General features: G+C 32.4%; 1 protein-coding gene across 3 annotated transcripts; it reads left to right on the top strand.

Moving 5' to 3' along the window:
- Window positions 1–1440: 1440 nt before the first annotated feature.
- Window positions 1441–8376, top strand: LOC145559118 (F-box/LRR-repeat protein 10-like). Of its 3 annotated transcripts, none has more exons than XM_081620540.1 (5): window positions 1441–1616; window positions 2137–2342; window positions 2593–2686; window positions 4185–5641; window positions 8322–8376. In XM_081620540.1, exons 1-4 carry the CDS (start codon window positions 1467–1469, stop codon window positions 5631–5633), a joined length of 1899 nt encoding a protein of 632 aa, XP_081476666.1. In that variant the 5' UTR covers window positions 1441–1466; the 3' UTR covers window positions 5634–5641; window positions 8322–8376. The 3 variants fall into 3 exon arrangements, with proteins under 3 accessions (XP_081476666.1, XP_081476664.1, XP_081476663.1); XM_081620538.1 differs by having other exon boundaries at window positions 8319–8370; XM_081620537.1 differs by lacking the exon at window positions 8322–8376 and having other exon boundaries at window positions 4185–5804.
- The last annotated feature ends 11673 nt before the right edge of the window (window positions 8377–20049 follow it).

The following is a 20049-nucleotide window of genomic DNA, read 5'->3' as shown; positions in this document are numbered from 1 at the left end:
GTTTGACTTAATTTTTATTATTTATACCGTTACAATGAACTAATTTTAACTACGTAGTATATTTTATAATTTATACATAAAAAGAAATATATTAGTATGGGGATCCTTAATATTCACCTTAACATAATATTAACTTTATTTTTATAATTTTAACGTATACATAGCTGAAGATATTAATGATTAAAGATGCACATATAAAACTGCACAAATACGAACTAAATTAAAATTTCAGAAACAAAACTAATTATGTGATCATATCACTTTAAGTAAATAATACGGAGTAAGGCTGTAGGGTCTTTTGATTTGTTCATCTACTAGTATTTGTTTGGTATTGAAGGTATACACTCACATCACATAATCACATTACTTGTAAAATGATATAATCCTCATTTATCACTAAAGAAAGAGGTCTGCGTAATTAAATGTGAAGTAGGACTTGTGAGATTAGTTAATAAGATTAACGTTAATCAAGTAATCAACCGACAAAACAAACTAATGAAGTTGAGGGAAGTTTCTTTAGAAAATGCATGTGGACTGTTTCTTGATCCAATAACACAAATTTTGCTGCAATTAACCATTTCATACAGGAGATTCATACATACATCAGCTTAACTACGGAGTATTTAACCCATGTGAATGAGTACATCATAATGAAAGTGAACATATTGCCTTGCTCCCTTTTACTTCGTATATTGTCCTTCATTCAAACAAAAAAATAAATAAAAGTATAATTAATTCTAATAAATCGAATTTGATCTCAAATCTTAAACATCATCTCTCAAGACTTTAACCAACTAAACTACACAAACAATAACAATTTTGTTTTTAAGACTGCGTATACTAGTATGATATTTATAATACTCTTTATTATTACGGAGTAATAATTTTAAAAATAAGAGTAATATTATATGTAGAGCTTTTTCACATTTACTTAATTTCAGTTCAGTTCAGTTCAGTTCAGCTCTAATCAGTTCAGTTCAGTTCAGCTCCAATCAGTTCAGTTTAGTTCAGCTCTTAATTTTCCTCTCTCATAAAATATTCATTTCAGTTCAATTCAGCTCCAATCAGTTCAGTTCAGTAAATGTGAACATACCCGGTTTTTTTTTTTTTTTTTTTTTTGTAGCCTTTAAATCTAAGAATAAGCGTACATGATAAAAAAGAGTAATTAATGTTATATTTTCATCTTTAATCCCTTATATGTAACCCTTACTTAACCGCATAATTTTCCTAGAAACTAAAAATAAAGCACAAACAAAACAAAAAAATCTTTATAATTTCTTGTTTCCTTCTCCCTGCAATTTGCAAATTAACAATTCCCCATTAATGAAATGATTCTTGTCTTGAAATTGCAATAAAAATCTTCAATTTCCACCAATTTTAGATCTCCCCCAAAAAATTAAGAAGCAGAAACAGAGAGAGAAATGGAGAATAGGGAAGAAGGAGAAGGGGATGAAGGAGGAGAGAGAATGGGGTTGGATCAACTTCCGTCAGCTTTGCTTGCGACGATTATTTCCAAGTTAGACATGGCGTCAATCTGTTCCGTCGCTTCTACTTGTCGCACTTTCAATTCCTGCGCTTCTCATATTATGACTTTCCTTCCTACTGTTCATCTCCTTGTAATCTCTCTCCTTCTTAATGCCTTTTGTTTTATTGTAATTATGATTTATTTCTGTTAATTTGTGGAATTTGATTCAATTCTGTGCTAAATATTAGAAAAAGTTTTGTTCTTGGTTAGATTTGATGAGATTTGCTTTGTTTTAGGGCTAATTAATCTGCATTTTGGCTGTATTTTATTGGAAGTTGTCTAATTTTATGTTTCTGATGAACTAAAAGTAAGCTTCTTGTGAGAAATCTGTGCCATTAATGTCATTTTTACATATATTTTTAAGCTTATAATGAACTTGATTCGATCCTGGGTCTTGGGTACCAACTATATGAGTTTAACAGTGATACTATATTTTATAAGCATAAAGAGGAGCCTATTTATATGGGATTTGTTGATTCATTTTGTTGGTGAAATATTATTTAAGAAAGTGAGCAATATAGTGGAGGAAACTGTTGAATATTTGTTCATAAGAATATTGTTTATTTGGATGGATTTTGTTTGTTGGTTTTAACAGAACTATTGGGTTTCAGGATGTTGCACCATCAATGGATCTGTTGGCTCCCTTATTACCCCCAAACCCTTATCTCACAAGCCTGAAAGTTGACTGTTGCCGGCTTGATGACTCTGCGATTACTCAACTCATCCGGCCCTCTTTACATGAGCTTTTTCTTCACAATTGTGGGGATTTTAGTGGTAGATTGCTCTCTGAGATTGGTGCTAAATGTCGTGATATTAGGTACGATTTTTATTCTTTTGTTCTCTATTTTATAACTGTATCATGAGCAATCAGTGCTCATATAATGCCAACTCTTGTGATATTTTTTTTGTTGCCTGACTTGCTACTAGATGTTATGGAATTTTGTGTGTACTTGTATCATTGTGATGTGTTTTTGTTTATGTTCTGTTGTTGAATGTGGTATACTCTCTGTTTGATTGCTGTATTAGGTGATGTTGTCATCTCTTCTATCTTGCCTTTTCCCCTTCAGGTCTCTCTACCTTGGGTGTGTGGGCGACAAAAGAGGTCGTGCAATCCATATTTCTGATCTGGAGGAGTTACTCAGAGGTTGCAATGAACTGGAAGTAAGATTCCACAGCTAAAGTAAATTTCTAATGACCTAATAAGATTGCTTACAGGGAGATCATTAATATTATCACAGGGAATGATTACTTCAATTTTATGATGCTCTTCATCATAGAAGTATTTGCTGCTCTTTATTTTTCTAAATGACAAAACAAAATAAGTTCTGGTGAAAACTTAAATGTGCTAAAGAGTTATGCACCGATCATAGTTTTTCTCTGTTTCACACATTTTGGCTGACTTGTATGAAGAGACACTCCTTTTCTGGTTGTGATAATCTTATTGGTGTAATTTTATGCAACTACATATTGACCATCCTACCCTAGTGTATTAGTACCATGTTAATGGCGGGATACATGCTGGGTGGTTTTGGTTCTTCAAGTATTGTGAGGTTTTTTACCTGAACTCTTTTGTGTTGGTATAAATGATGTCTTCCTCCGTTCTTTCTTCTTTTTATTCCTCATTACTGTGCTTCCGTGCCTCCCTAGTGTTACTAGACTACAAAGGAAGAATATTGTATCTAAGATACATCTTTCCAACCTGTGTTGACTTAATTTGTTGGAGTTCGGTGGTTGAAGCTATACCGTTTTGGTTACTTTCTCCTCTATCCTATTCTGTAAAGTTGGACTTTGCACCCACCCGCTTACTTGTTAGGGATGGAGATAATATATTATGGAGCAGTAAGTTTACTTGTGTAGAGATGCATGGGTTTGGATGATTGGGCTTGAGGGTCTATAGTTTGTCAGATTGAATTACCACTATGACTTATGTGTATGATGAAGGTTAGATAGAATGAGCATAATACTTTTGAATCCTAGTTGGTGACTTGTTAATTGCCTGTGTCATATTGCCTAGTTGGTGTGTGGGTTAACATCTAGACCTTGATCAACTCACTTCTTGTTTATTGGTTGAGATGGGCAAACTGAGATTGAGTGAAAGCAGGTGCAGTCTGCTTAGTATCAGTTTTGACAGCCAAAATTTTCAAGCTTTATCCTCTTGAATATTGAACTGTTTGTTCCTTTTGGAGAGCAATATGGTTTTTGTAGAAGCTATTATGTACGCCTTCCGTTCTTTTTTGCTCTACTTATGAAAGTGTTCAAGGTGAAGTTTTTTTCGTGTAAGGTGTTCTTGAAGAAAAGGATATGTACTGGTTCCCATTCTAACCTGTCAAATACCACGTATATGTGACCAAACTTTATCCACATATAAGATATAACGATCATTGGCTTATGTAGTTATGTAGCTATAGAAACAGTGAAGGCTCTTATTCTTGTTTTTGGACTATATGAGTTGTAATGACTTGGCCCATATTGGGATGAAGTTTCCATTTATTTGTGAGATATTCTGGAGGACCTTTGTCTGAAAATTGAAAGAAGAATAGTAGAATTTGTAATGAACTGGATTATACATGTCAATTGTCTATATTGAGCAGTGCTAAAACATTCATAATGGACCATCAACTTTGTTAATCCTATCTGATTTGTGCTCTCTATTTTGCAGACTCTCAATCTGATGTTTGATGTCTCAACATTTCTTCGGCATAATTTTGCCCGGGCATGGACTTTGGCTTCTGATAAACTAACTTCTCTAGAAATCGGTTATATCTCGTCAGTCATGGTGACAGAATTGCTCAGCCCAACTCCTGGGCCTAGTCAGTTTCTGCAGCAAGAGCAGCCACCTGTACTACCGAATCTTCAGAAGTTGTGCCTTTCTGTAGATTATATCACTGATACTATGATCAACACAATATCCCAGAATCTCACTTCATTGACTCATTTGGATCTTCGAGATGCACCTATAATTGAACCAAGGGTGACCTTTGACCTCACCAACAACGGTCTCCAGCAAATAAACCGACATGGAAAGTTGAAACATCTTTCATTGGTACGTAGCCAAGAGTTCCTCGTAACTTATTTTCGTCGAGTCAATGATCTAGGTATCCTCTTAATGGCTGACAGTTGTGCAAGTATGGAAAGTATTTCTCTCGGTGGCTTTTGCCGTGTTACAGATACAGGTTTCAGAGCTATTTTACATTCATGCACTAACCTTTACAAGATAAAAATATCGCATGGGACCCAACTCACCGATCTGGTTTTTCTGGACATCTCAGCTACCCCTCTTTCGTTAACACATGTTGGCTTGAGATGGTGTAATCTGCTGACCAATCTTGCAATTACACATGTGGCATCAAATTTGGATCTGACTGTGCTTGACCTGAGAGATTGCAGAAGCCTTGGGGATGAAACTCTGGTAGCAATCAGCCGTCTTCCTAAATTAAAGTCATTACTTCTTGATGGATCTGATATAAGTGATTTTGGAATCTCACATCTGAAGGAAATGGCAGCTAGCTCACTAGTTTCTCTTTCTGTTAGAGGCTGCAAGAGACTTACAGATAAATGCATCACGGCCCTATTCAGTAGCACTTCAAAGCCCGTGTTGCAAGAACTGGACTTGTCAAATCTGCCTAATCTTAGTGACAATGGAGTTCTACTCTTGGCTAAAAGCCGTGTTTCAATTTGTGAACTCCGTATGAGACAATGTCCTCTCATTGGTGACACTTCGGTCATGGCATTGGCCTCAATGCAGGTTGATGATGAAAGATGGCATGGCAACTGCCTACGTTTGCTGGATCTTTATAACTGTGGGCGTATATCTGCACTCTCATTCCGCTGGCTGAAGAAGCCATACTTTCCGAGATTAAAATGGTTGGGGGTGACTGGAAGTGTGAACAGGGACATGGTGGATGCATTAGCTAGGAGTAGACCTTACTTGCATGTTGCTGGTCGTGGTGAGGAGTTAGGAACTGGTCAATGGGATCATGCGGATGGATTTTATATCCATGATTATGAGGAAATGGATGAACTCGAAAGATTTATTTTGGAGGGTGATGATGTAGTAAGCGATGAAGAAATGGCAGAGGCTGCTGAACATGAAGAAGTAGAGGAATGAAATGGCAGGTAAATTCCTTGGAACTTGTAAGCATGTCTTTGTTCTAAAATATGCCGATTACGGCTCTAAGTTGATTTGTTGTAATGTTAGTTTTGTTCTTTTTAGAATGGTTTCAGTTTCTTGTATCATTTAAGTTGATTTGTTGTAATTTTATTTATGTTTTTTCGAACATTTGTTTAGTATGTTGTATTGATTATTGGATTATGTTGAACTGGTTGCAGCAAGTTGTATCTAATTTGTACCATAGTTATTAAATATTGTTTACAAGCAAATTAAAACAAGTAATTCATGCAATTTCAGCTCTTTTATCAAGCCACTGTTGCCCACATTAAAATATGTCATTTACTGAAATTCTGTTTTAGACTTTTTAAAAAGTATGCTGATATGTTAGGCTTTAGCTCCTGTCTATAGACTAAATATGGAGTTATATACACTACAAGGTATTGAACTTTGCAAAATGTATCAAGCAAGGTACTGAACTTGCAATTGTATCAGGCAAGGTACTGAACTTTGGAACCTGCAGCAACCGGTTTACCAATAAAAATAAAAAAAAAAAACTTAAAATTTTGACAAAATTAAATGAAGGTACTAAACTTTGTTTTTCTCTTTCTTCTGCACCTTTAATTTCTCTTTTTCTTTCTTCTGCTCCTCCTTACAATTCTGGGTATTTTTTCATCATCTATTTCAACCATTTAATGAGCTTCACACATGATAATTAATGAGATCAAACGGTTATGATTGAAGATAAACCTTTGATGACTGATTTTGATTGTTGATGGATGGTGATGATGGCCTATGACGAAGGTGGTGATCGCGAAATATGGCGGTGATGAAATTGGTCGAGCAACGAAATAAAAAGAAGGGAATCAGGGTGGTTTGATGGTTTTGTGGGATTTGGGTATTTATAATTTGTTTTCCGTTTATTTTAATTTTTATTATTCTTTTTCTTTATCTTTTAAAACTTTTTAAATTTCCACCTTAATTTCTTACTTGATTAATTTTATCTCCATCTTTTATTCATTTTTCCTAGCTTAATACAGAGTATTAATACCCATTTTCGGGTAATTAGAATGATCTAGCTTCGTTTACCTCTTAATTAAATATTTTTAGTTTTTCTCTCGTTGTTAAGGTCAGATTTAGTCCCATTTAGGAGTCGTTTTTGACAGAAAAAGCAAGGAAAAACAATGGGGGATTTTCATTGTGGTTGTGAGACTATGGTCATGGAAGTGTTTATATAGGAAGAAATGAGTGGTGGAAAGGCATCTGCCTTTTGAGTTCGCGCGCCAAAGGAAGCTCATGATGGCTTTTTGCATTCTCGTGGCTTTCTCTGACAGATTTTTTTTTTTTTTTTTATTAAACTCTTAAATTCGAAGTAACCTGAAGCAACAGGTAGCAAACGGAAAGGTAACCTGCTCAGATGGTCATAGTACTCTAATTGATACATTTGTAAGTTCAGTACCTTAATTGATACAAATAGCAAAGTTTAGTACCTTGTAGTGTATATTACTCACTAAATAGGGGTTAGTATAGTAGGAGTGCATTGTTACGAAGCCAAATTTTGCATGTTTTTTGGTCAATATCCCAGCCCAGCAGGGGTAGATCCATTGCAGGTCATATGCTGGCTCAGGCCAATTTGTTCTAGATTATGTATCATTTGCTTCGAGTTGGGTCATATTCAAGTCTATATTTGACGATTGGCTTATGATAACAAAATCAATCAATATTAGCCATTAATTTTCAAATCAAGTTAGGTTGGTTCGATTTTAAGTTTGGGTTAAACTCGGCTCATGTAATATCAGGTGTCATTAGGGTACACCAATTAGACTCAGTCCAAATGCATTACAACTTAATTTGTCATCAAATTTGGCAAGTTATATTCAATCTTCTTAAACTTGTCTTGGTTTCATTTGTAAAATGAAGCTCAAGTTTCTTCCTGAGTGATTGGGAAATTACTGTTTACTGCTGAGAACTAAGCAGCAAACTTCTCATTAACTTGATTTCCTGTTTTTACCAATACACTAAACTATATACTGGTAATGTATCTCTTTTTTGGTTTGATCAATACTGGAAATATGCAACACTTTTCCATTTGCAAAGTGTGAAGAGCTGCCTTCTGTTGACAAACAAATTTCTGCGCCTTTTTGGAGAAACATAGCATTCGATCTTTTGCTTCTGTCCGTCGCCCTATATAAACCCTCTTGCAGTCAATGGATTGATCATTGAACCATCCATTCATTCAACATCCGTCTTATAATAGTGGTGGTATATGTTACATGGCTACCATCAGGTCATCAGCATGTATCCTAGCCTTTACAGTACTGCTGGGTGTTTCTTTGTTGGGAACATGGATGAGCAACAAGGAGCCAGAGCCGACAACGACACAACGTTGGGGCAGGGATTGGGGCAGGAGTCACGGTGATGGTGCGGGTTCTCCTCAGGGACAGGGTGGGTGGCCTGCTCCTGCTGGTTACAATTTTAGCCGCAGTGGTTGTCCCTTGTCTAGCATAAATCGCACTAGTGGACCTAACAGGATCATTGTAGGAGGCTCTAACAATTGGAATTTTGGCTTCAATTACTCTGATTGGGCTCTCAAAAATGGGTCGTATTTAAAGAGCTATCGTTTTAAGCATGCTGTCTTTTGCTTATACAAACATACACTACTAATAGTCTAAATGTTATTTGCAGCAGTATTCAAATATTGTGCACCAGTAAATGAGACACCAGCTACTTAAAGTACGTGCGACTTGAGCCAAGCCAAGCGAGTGGCTGCTACCATCCAAGGAGGCGGCAAGGGGTTCGAGTTCAAGCTCACCGAGTGGCAGCCTCATTACTTTGCTTGTGGAGAACACAATGGCGTTCACTGCAACCTTGGCATGATGAAGTGTTTTGTCATGCCTATCTTTCGCTACTCGAATTAATCAATCACTAGTACAACTTGTACTCACAACACCCGCCAATGGCTTGCTAGGGAAAATTAAAACCCGTTACTATCATACTCAAATTCCTATGTACATTTTGTTCTGGTTAACTAAATTTTATTCTAATTAATATTTGTTGTTTGACAAAGAAATAAAAATTTGAACGTTCTGAATTATCGATGTCTAAGACAGTAAAAATGTTTGTTGATCATCAAATTTTCGTATTTGATTAGCTTACTCCGTAGTAAGTAGTTAGTACACCGTACTTCGTACATGGCAATGGAATGCATGCAAATATATTGAAACGAAACAACTATGTCAACTAGTTGGAGTATAGTACGAGTATAATTATATAAATATTTATTTGCTTTATTAATTTCTCGATGAAAATGTGAAATTTGTTTCCGAAGGACCACCATTATCTGGTGGCCTTATAATCACGTGTCTGTTGCTATCATAGCAGGGAGTATTTTTCTTTTTCTTCATTAAGCCTTATCTTCGCGACTTCGCCCATGTATCCCCATATACAATACGAAGTATATACGTACATGTAAATCAACATATACGGATATACCGTATTGTGTTACGGAGTACATATGATACTCGTCAAGATTTGTCGTTACCTAATTGTTGCGTTAATATTGTGTATCAATTGTGGTCTCGAGAATAAACACACATGTTAAATTATATAAATAGTCGAATATGTCCATGACCTCGTAGTTAGTGATTGTTAGATATAGGGTCTGTTTACATTTATTAAAATGAGTTGAACTGAACTAAATTGAAATGAATATTTTATGAGAGAAGGTAATTAGTAGCTGAATTGAGTGGATCGGAACTAAACTGAAGTTAAACTAAAGTGAACAGACCCTTACACAGTTACACTTATACTTCCTCCATTTTTTTTAATTGACAACGTTTGACTTTTACACTATTCACACAACACGCTTTGACTCGCTTTTGTGGTTCATAGATACGATAAAATATATTCATATGAGATTTTATTTAAATCGTTTCAATGTATATTTTATTAATAACCACTTGGCAAGCGTGATAATAAAAAGGTGCTAACTAAAAAAAACAGAGGAAGTATAACATAAAATAAAGAAAAATTTGTATTATAATTGTAACACGTAATGGCAATACATTATATACAGTATAAAGGGCATAATCCTACTGCAAAGTAGATCATACACGCACACTCTCGAACGAATATACATTAATTAAGTTCAAAATTAACTATCCTAAATTCTTTGAGCTGTTCATCTATTTTACTTAGTTTTGATTAGCTATTTTAGTTAGGAAAGTTTATGTACCATATCTTATAATTCGTACTTTGCTGACAATCGATGGGATGATAAGAACAAATTATATATGAAAGTTACGCATTCAACGTTAACATAGTAAACTGCAAGTTGGAAAATTAAACTCAAGACCCAAACAATGAATGAAGTCATTTTCTAGGGATGTAGTCAAGTAATTTCAAGACTTTATTTTTGTAATTAACAAGAAAATTTAAGACTGGTTGTATGATGTTGGAAATAAAATAAAGAAAATGATATACATAGCCCTAAGGGCTACATATAAGCATTTAATTTACTCTTGAAAATTGTTTAAATTTAGAAAATCATGACAAAACACACTAATTACACTGATTTGCGCGTGTTTTTGTTATGAATTCCTAACTTTATACATTTTCCAAGAGTAAATTCATAAAATAAATCAGGAGATTTTTTTTTTTTTATTTTCATGTGCTTTCTGCTACTGGATATTTCCTGCCAGCTTCGTTTATTGAGATGAAAGCGTTTCTTTAAGATAAACTATAAAGTTCATCGTCATCAATGATTCAGACTCCTCAAAGGTATATATCACATTATTTAATTAATTATTACTCCATGTTTTGTATTTTCTCCGTTTTTAAAAGATATATTGTCCTCGTAACACCCTATGCTTAACTAGGGTACGGTGAAGGATATTGGTCACAAATTAAAATGTATGTCCAGGACCAATAATCGTTCTCACATAGGAGTATATATTAACACAAGTTTTCGTGACACATAGCCTACTCGGCTAGACCCAGCCAAGCACGTTTAACTGTGGGGAAATTGAAAAGTATTACAATCCAACGAGTACTATTCAAGATAGGTTATTATCATTCTTATGGAGTATATATAATTATTGATTAATATAAAATAGTTATATTTATAATTTTCAAACGTTTATTATAAAATTTTCATCATAATTATAAAGAGTTAGCAATCTTAGGACTATATTAGGTGTATCTGGCGGACAACCTAACCATTTATTTGTGACTAATTGATTTTACGGGTGAGATACCCGCCCCAACATATTCTATGCAAAAGTTATATGGTTGATCAGAGTAGACTAGTAGAGTACATGTAGAAGATTAGAACAACATGTAAAAGGGTAAATTTAAGTTTCTCTTTAAGATAAATGTGTAAATATATGGGAGCAAATATTGGAAAGTACCTACTCCACGTATCTATTTCTCAAGAAAACGTCACATATTTGCATGCAATGTGCTTTACATTGTTGTTTTTTAAAAATTAAAGACTCCAAAGCCGTTTATGACTTCAATTGTGATTTGTTTGGGTAAATATTGATTAAATTAATATTAAAAGCGACACTAATAATTCATTGGTTGGTTGATTGCATTTAAAGCAAAAAGTTAACGAAAAAATAGATAGCGGATCGATTTGTTTCAATTAATAAATTCGAATAATTGTAGGTCATTATGTTTAATTAGTTGGGTCTACCAAAAAAGCATGCAAGTATTTAGCCATAATTATTGGAATTGGAACTCACTCGTTTTAGATTATTAGCTGACTTGATTTCCAACGGAATGGTATTGAGATGGTTTTAGGTTGGACAATGATCACTCTAACAGCTATTGTTTAAACTATATTTCCTCTATACTTTTATAGTTTTTAAATGTTGTTCTAATTTTAACGGTATAGTTTCATTCTAAAAGCCAAAATAGTAATAATATTTAGAGTCTTAGAGACACCACTCTGTATCAAATAACAAGAGGTAAATAGCGAAGGAATATTGTACTATACGTGGCAAGGAGGCTGGGAATGTGGGCTTATTTTAATTCAAAGTATGAAAGTTGCAAATTTATAAAGGTCTTGTTTGATAATTAGCTGGTAGCTGATTGTATTAGCTGGTTATAATAGCTGGTTTAACTAGTTGGTTATAGTAGCTGGATTGACTAGCTGGTTATGATTAGCTGATTGTATAAAAATGTTTGGTAAATAACTGTTAATTGTTAGCTGTTTTAGTGTATTTAAAAAACAAAAAACTAATTGTACAATAAGCTAATTTTAAAAAGCTCTTATAACGAGTTTTTTCTAAAAGAGCTTTTTGAGCCCAAAAAGTTCTTTTAATAAGCTATATACCAAACACCCAAATTAGCTTTTTTAATTGGTCAAACATTTAATTGGACAAAATAAGCTAAAAGCTCTTTAAAAAGCTTTTTACCAAAGACACCCAAAGACTTCAGCAAAAAGTGTCATATAGACACAAATTTAATACGGAGTAGTACATACAACAAATATACTCTTGAAATATAGTGGTAAGATTTGGAATTGTTTATTTACGAATATATAAATGAGCTCTATTGAGCTAAGTAGCTAACTCATTTTATATTTTATTATAGTTTGTGAACAATTTGCTTCTACTATATATTAAACTCAATGCTAGCTAATCAATGAGTTCTAGTGACAGTTTATTCGGTTTTTTATGCGAATAATTAGCTCCTACATACATATCAAAAGACTCCTATAGAATTATAGAATGAGTCATCTATAAATTTAAAATGTTACTCGGTATTACCAATTTAGTAATTGATACTAGAATACTTCGTATTACTTAAACCAAAAGTAGTAATAAATTATACGAGTATAAATACAAAAACAATGTAATTGAATGGATATCCATATCCTATATGCTTGTTTAGCTTTTATTTTACAGGTTGTAATTTGGAAGGGAAAAAAAAAAGTTGAAGTATAAAATAATGCTAAAAAACATAAAATAATGCAAAAAAAAAAAAAAAATAAAAAAAAAAAATAAAAAATAAAAACATAAAATAATGCAAAACTGCCGACTGCAAATTAGAAGAAGAAAAGCAGTGGGTGATCACTGACACCTAATTCGTAGGTATCGACCAATGATTCCATTTATGATGCGAATCGTCCAAGTAAAAGCCTTACTTGCCATGTGAGTGTGCAACGATTCGATGCTCAATGCTCAATGCTCAATGCTCATTGCCTATTTTCCGCGTATTTTCGCTCAACAAAATAATGCAACAACAAGATTTTCTAATACTATTTTTAGAAGTTTCAAGATCTATAAATCTCTAAAACCCTAAAAATATCCCTTTTAATAGTATTATTATTAATTAGAATATTGAAAAAAAAAAATTACTCTTATGTGTATTTGCTATTTCACACACTTTATGATCTTTGTTAGGAGTATTCATTATTTCTTCATTCTATGATCTTTATTTGTTTTTACTAATAAAAAAAACGTACTCCGTGTTGTACTCAAATAAGTTCTTGTGCTATGACTTTATTTGATGTGATTTTATTAATATCATTTTGATGATCTTGAGATAATTTGAAATGTTCTCGATTTCGTGTCTCATCTCCAAGAGATAAAGAGAATTCTTAATACAATATACAATTTTAATGATATTTTTTTTTAAACCCCGATTAGGGTCAATTTTAATGATATTTATGCTTAGAGCTTATTAGAGCTTATCTTGAAAATTATGGGGAAATTTAGCACTCCATTTACAAAATAATCCTTAGAAAACAAGTCTAACACTACGGAGTACTAGATATAATAATAAGGCATCGCTATCTCTTTATTTAAAAAATGAAAGAGATTCCTTGACTTGATTTCTACTAATGGAAGATGATTATTCGAGGAAAATGCTTTCAAAAACTTTCATCAAGTTCAATAATTTCCTCGACAATATCTTTGGCATCGCTTTCACGCTTAGTTGTTAGTTGAACATTTCACCTTCTCGCATCTACTAAACAATTCCCTGATAGTAAGCTCATGACAATTGTCAACTTTATAATTACTTCTTGGCAGGACTAACTTGGTCTTATGTTATCAATGAGCTAGTAGACCTTGGGCGGGTAAGAACATATTGATGCTGGTTAATAACTGGTTGAATTATAAGTTTAAATAACATTTAAAGTTTGTATGTTATACCAATTGTTTGTTAGTATAGTGGTAAACTTGTAATTGACTAATTGGGATTTGCCCCCCCAAAAAAAATAGTGGTAATTGGGATGACCCTTGGTAGGGAGGACCCGTGTTCGATCCCACACAACAATAATTGGGAGGGGATTGGAACCTAACCACACCACCACTAATCCCTCGTTGTCATATGTAGTTTTTTGTTGGAACTTCTTTGGTCATATAAATTTTAAAACCGGTCTTGGACCAGACCGATTTTTTCCGTAAATCTATGCATAAAATTTTAAATAATTGTTACGATTATTCTTTTTTTTTAAAAAAAAAAAAAAAAAAAAAAAAAAAGGACGTTAAGTAGAGTTTTTCCTATACTTTTTTCAAATTTTCCGTAATATTATTAAAAATTTAGCATTTTTAAATTAAATTCTAAAATCGGTCCAAAGCGGTCCAGTTCGGATTTTGGAGCGAATTTTTCCGGTTCGGTTCGGTTCGAGTTCAATCCTACCTTAGTCAGTCTGGTTTTTGGTTCTTGAAATAAAAATTTCCTGTTCGATCTTGAACCGATGAACAGTCCTACTCGTAATACAATGTACTCCGTACTTATTAATTATGATTTTTATGACTATTTTCCACCTAGATTCTAATTAATGATTTTATAAAAACACATGTTTTTAAAATTGGTTGAAAACCTACACGTATAAACTTATCAGAGGGTCTTGATTGTGTGAGGCTAGCTACACCACGTGGCCACTTGTAAAAGAACAAAGTAACTCCTATAACACAGACACGGTAACCCTTGTAATACTGATCAAGTAACCCCTATAACATCGATGAAGTAACCCCTATAAAATTGAACGAGTAACCCCTAAGGCCCTAATACACTAACGAAGTAACCCTTATTATGGATGGTCATACCGTGTTTTCAGCCACATATTAGACTTTGTTTAAACTTATTGGGTTAATTAGATTCTACACTATCTGCATATATTGTTCACTAGGGGTTCAATGAATGTGGTGGATCATCAAATGTATATGTCCAGATTCATTGAACCTATCCATTTGATGAAACATTAGTGACAGCAAACAAAAAACATATACTGTATTAACGTCTCATTAAAATTAAAATCTCAATAATTTCAATTGATATTAATGACTCAATTTTAAAAACACATGGAACCCAATCTTTCCGAATGGAGTTTTGAAAGGTAAATAATTTTCCAAAAGAAAAATAATTTATAAAATAATTTAAAATTAGGGTTTGTTTCTACAGGTATTTTGAAAACAGCTGCTTGCCTAATGTCTACCAGATCAGATATATTCCGTACTTTAGGAAGTGTTTTTAGACTAGGGAATACCACAATATGCACTAATAATACTTCCAAATAACACAGCTATTTTTAAATTAAACAATCATTTCGATTATTACCTCTCCCATCAGGTATCACCCCCTTCTTCACTCCATGCGCGCTGTACGCCTGTAGATCCGGCATCTGAGGTGGGGGCCGTGGGGCAGGGCGGAGCGAGGCGAAACTTAGCTTGAATGAGCTCAAAGTACATTGCATATCAAGGAAAGGCTCTGTATTTTCAGTAGATAAATGGAAGTGTAAATTAAAGTATGTATTGGAATTTTTTTAAAGTAGGGCAAAAATGCAAAATGATGTTGACAAACAATATACTTAGTACTGTATTACCATGCCCTACAATTCAAAGAGAGGTTGCATGCCCTTAATTAATTGACAAGTGCTAAAGCTTGCTTAGCTTGGTAGATCTTCTTCATTAAATTATTATGGCTCTAATAATCTTAGATTTTGTGTTCATAGTTCAACTTTTTTTTATATGCTAGTATTTCTATTTTTTTTTTTTTTTTAAATTGATTGTTGTTATGCTTATACTTTGTGAATAAATAAATTGTGATTTCTGAAAAATAATACAAGTATAAAGAGTAGAGGACCTGAGCTATCGAATCTCACAAGCTAGCTTCCAAATTCCCTATAACCCCAAGCTATATTAGGATTGGCATTTGGTAAGCAATAATATACGTGATTACGTTTAAAATTTGAAATCACTCAATAGATCCTAGTTATTGTATTTGTACGAACATAAAATGATTGTGTTATAAAATAAAGATGTATTAAATATTAAGGATTACAGAGAAGCAACATTTAAACTACCAACGATAGATAATTACTTTTAGAAAAAAGAAAGATTCTACAAGTCTCTTTCACCAACCATGCTCCACGCACAAATCATCAGTGTTTGATGAATTTTTAAAATATTTAGATGAACTAAAATATTAATATAAGTTACAGATAAGTTCAAATCTGAACTCTTATTGGTCAAACATACGTGTCTACACTCTAAAGGCTATGTCAATATGTGTACAAGTATGTAGTAAACAACTGTCCATGTTTTTTAATGCTTCAAAAGCCGTAACTACTACTTGAAATTTAATTTTGTCTACATGACTTTTATTATTATGGTTATGTTTTTATAAAAGGGTATGAAAGTTTCTTATATGCTTAAGAAAACTGTATTTGCCTCCTATTGGGTCGATAAGACCTAATTAATACCGTACATAGGTAACATAGAAATCCTTCAATTTACAAGTTTATTACTCGTACATTATTTTTATATTTAATAATTTGTTGGATTTATTTAGAATAATGTTTGGGTCTATCCCATGCTATATTTTCTGAAGTTTGGATAATGTTTAAAAATGAATTTCAGTTCTTCAGTAGATTGTGAACTCGATAAATGCGTGGATATTCTTGCCAAATGCCTCAACGGCGACCACTCGCCACTTCACATTGTCTGGTCAATGTTTTTGCCTCTTGCATTTCTCCAAAGGTCACTTTGCCATGGAATACCTCTGTTTTCACGTGATCTCCACGTGCCTTTCTCGTTCCTTCAACTTGCTCGCACACCCTCGTTTGAAGAGATTTTTTTTTCAACTTAAACATTTTTTTTTTGAAAAATAAACATTTTTTATTTCATTTTTAAGAAAAACATTGTTAAAAAATGATGAGCATGTGTGGTAAAGCTACTTTTTTTTTTTTTTTTTTTTTTTTTTTTTTTTTTTTAACGGATTCAATTAAACTACGGAGTATTATTGTTATTGAATGTTTGGTTAAAAACTTTGGTAACAATCACTTTACCATTCTAAGGGTAATAATCTCCACTTATTTATTACGGGCTTGTTCTGATTGATTTAGTGGCAGATCTTGGTCAAAACTATTAGGGGGGGCTGGAATTTGAATTTTTTTATCTCTCACTAAAAATAATCACTATGTTCTAATATTTTATGAGAAAAGGAAATTAAGAATTGAACTAAACTTATTAGAGCTTAACTGAAAATAATCTTTTTTTTTTTTAAAAAAGGTAGTATTAAAGAAAATTAGAGTCAAGGAATTCATTTTTATGTTTAAACCAAACAAATTTAAAAGTGAGTAGGAGTTAAAAGATTTATTTTCCCCTTTAATTTATTCCTTTTCCATCCCGTTTTCAATGTCATACCAATTGCCCCTACCACATGAATAATGTGTAAGATTTCCAACTCATTATGCATGACTTTAGGTTTTACACTCGAATTCCACGACATACATTTTGCTGTTTAAATTTCCTTACAAAGTCCTATCTTTCGCCTTCAAGGTAAGATAAATATTTTTCCTTGTAATTCTAGGAGTACCTTTTTTGTTTTAAAATTAACCACAATAGCACATCAAAAATGCATAAGATTCAATTTAATAGAATATTGAATGAAGGTAATATAACGGAGGCTTTCTAGCTTTTAAACTCTACCCAAAAGAAAATAAAAAATGCACAAAGTATTTACCTCCAAATTAATTTGACAAAATTTGACCATTAAATTTCATTTATGTTTGGTCAAACATAATAAAGTATATATAGAGTACAATTTTTCTTAAAAAATTAGGACTAAGGGTCTGTTCTCATAGACTGAACTCAGCTGAACTGAACTGAATTGAACTAAGCTGAACTGAATATTTTATAAGAGAATGAAATTATGAGCTGAACTGAATTAAACTGAAAATAAACATATGAGAACATACCCTAAATCATTGATTGAAACTCATATGAATTGTATAATACGGTAGTATGAGTCCAATACATATCATCATATTGGATCAAATAAAATGTACTCCGTATATAAACGAACACGATTATAGTCACTATATTGTAGGCTTGTAAAGTTGTAGGTAATTCTTATCATTCTGCAAAGGGAACAAGGGGTTAAAATGATATGAAATAAAGTGAAATTACAATAAATGGTCTTTGCATTTTTTCATAATATATGCAAAATGATAGTAGAACTTACTAAGTGCTCAACCCACAAGTGAATTATTGATTGATATATTCAATTCAATAACCAATAAATTAAAGTTTTACTTCTTGTAATGCATAGCAATAATGGAATATTCTATCTAGTATTCCATTTCTATTTTTTCCAACTTATTTACAAACGGCTGCTAATCGCCGCTTGCCAAATGGATACTCCAAACTTTATTTGGGCTCTCTAGGTTATTTCCAAAGGTCATTTGCCACGTAGGAGGTAGTTTGGACACCTCACTTTCAACCAATCTATATCCTCCATGTCATTTGGATAATCTCTAAGACTTCTACCTAGGTTACTGTATTATGAAAAAGTTCGTTTTAAAAAAAGAAAGCAATAAAATATATTCTAATAATTTAATCAAATTCAAAAAAATAAGATAAGTATTAAAAAAATTCATATGGCATGTATACAATAAGTTTATGAAAAATAAATTTTGGTAAGAGTTAATAGGGTTGTTAATCAAAGTTAATTTACGACTAAAATAGGATGTAATAAATTCATATACATGGCTATGAAATTTTAGTTTAGATAAGTTATAAGTAAAATAAGATAAGATAGGATAATAACATCGAAAAAATAAAATAGGATAATAACATCAAAAAATAAAATAAGATAAATTCATTCAAATCAATAAGATAATAATTGGGATAAAGTAAAATAAATAAATTACCTTAGTACGTATCATATACGAAGTAATAATGATAAGATTGGATAAGATAATGATCTGATCTATTTGAATGGATTGAAGTGTATCATAAATTAAATTATGACAATAATATACGAGTAGTATTTTATTGGCGATAATCGATAATACATCACGGGCTCATAAAAGCTTCATATTTAGTCATTTACCGGCTATCATGAAAAGTATTCCCAAATGTATGAGTTTATTTTATGATAGATGATCGATTGATGCTTGAACAAACAAACAAACCAAACAAGTTTTGTTGTCCTCGTAGTAAGACAGCCCCTGATTGCTCTTGTTCATTATGCAAACCTCCACTAGAATGTAGTCACGTGTCATTTGTATTGCATTGTTTTTGTAGGAAAAAAAAATATTATCCAAAACAAACAAATCAAAATTTATTATATAATATAATATTTTTCAAGTCTTCATGGATTAAAATACAAGTAAAAATTGTTATGATATCAAGAATTTTATCTTAATGTTAAATTTCACCTTGACTATATAATTTATTTTTAATTTTTTCTAAAGAAATTTTTACATTGACGTATATAATAATGAATAATAGCTTGATAATTGATTTCAATATCATGAAATTAGGGCACAATGACTTGTGAGAAATATATATGATATGAATGGCATGCATTTATATGTACCCAATTCAATTTAGCTTTCGTGATCACTCAACTTAGTTCATAACATCCAAATAAGCAACATTCAAGAATATTCATTACTCTCCGTATATGAAGAATATTTAGTAAAATGTGGATTTAATTGTCACGAAGCCGGCCGTACAATGATCAACATAGCATTAATAGGAATAGCACTATTGCTGGATCGAGTAGATGGTCCACAAAATTAAAGTGGTCCAAAATAAAAACATCAACTCTAAAGAAGCTTTATTAGTGTAAATAATGTGTAATTGTAAATGTTGTTGGGGGATATATTATGCCCTATACTTTTTGTGTTGTGGGATCATTCAAAGAAAGTGACCCAAATGACCAAGGACATTTTTGTTAACCAACTCATAAAACTCGACATGTATCTGGGCTCCTAAATGCTAGGATTTTGTTACTACCACACACATAGCTACCAAAACACAGGATATTGAATTATTGTTGATTTAATGTCATTTTTATTTTATTATTTTTTTTATTTTAACAAAGTGACACCTTTTGTGAAAGAGTAATTGTTCTCATCTTATCCACGTTATTGTTTCATTCTCAACCATAC

Source organism: Chenopodium album, chromosome 9, assembly GCF_948465745.1.
Source record: "Chenopodium album chromosome 9, dcCheAlbu1.1, whole genome shotgun sequence".
Lineage (NCBI taxonomy): Eukaryota > Viridiplantae > Streptophyta > Magnoliopsida > Caryophyllales > Amaranthaceae > Chenopodium > Chenopodium album.
The sequence above is the reverse complement of the archived record's forward strand: the minus strand, read 5'-3'. Positions and strand labels throughout refer to the sequence as shown.

What these genes read in the sequence shown, in the direction of transcription:
- LOC145559118 (XM_081620540.1), top strand. Translation starts at nt 1,467, where the DNA reads ATGGGGTTGGATCAACTTCCGTCAGCTTTGCTTGCGACGATTATTTCC. An exon ending in TTCCTACTGTTCATCTCCTT is followed by an intron (nt 1,617 to 2,136) that starts GTAATCTCTCTC and finishes ATTGGGTTTCAG; the next exon opens with GATGTTGCACCATCAATGGA. An exon ending in GAGGTTGCAATGAACTGGAA is followed by an intron (nt 2,687 to 4,184) that starts GTAAGATTCCAC and finishes TCTATTTTGCAG; the next exon opens with ACTCTCAATCTGATGTTTGA.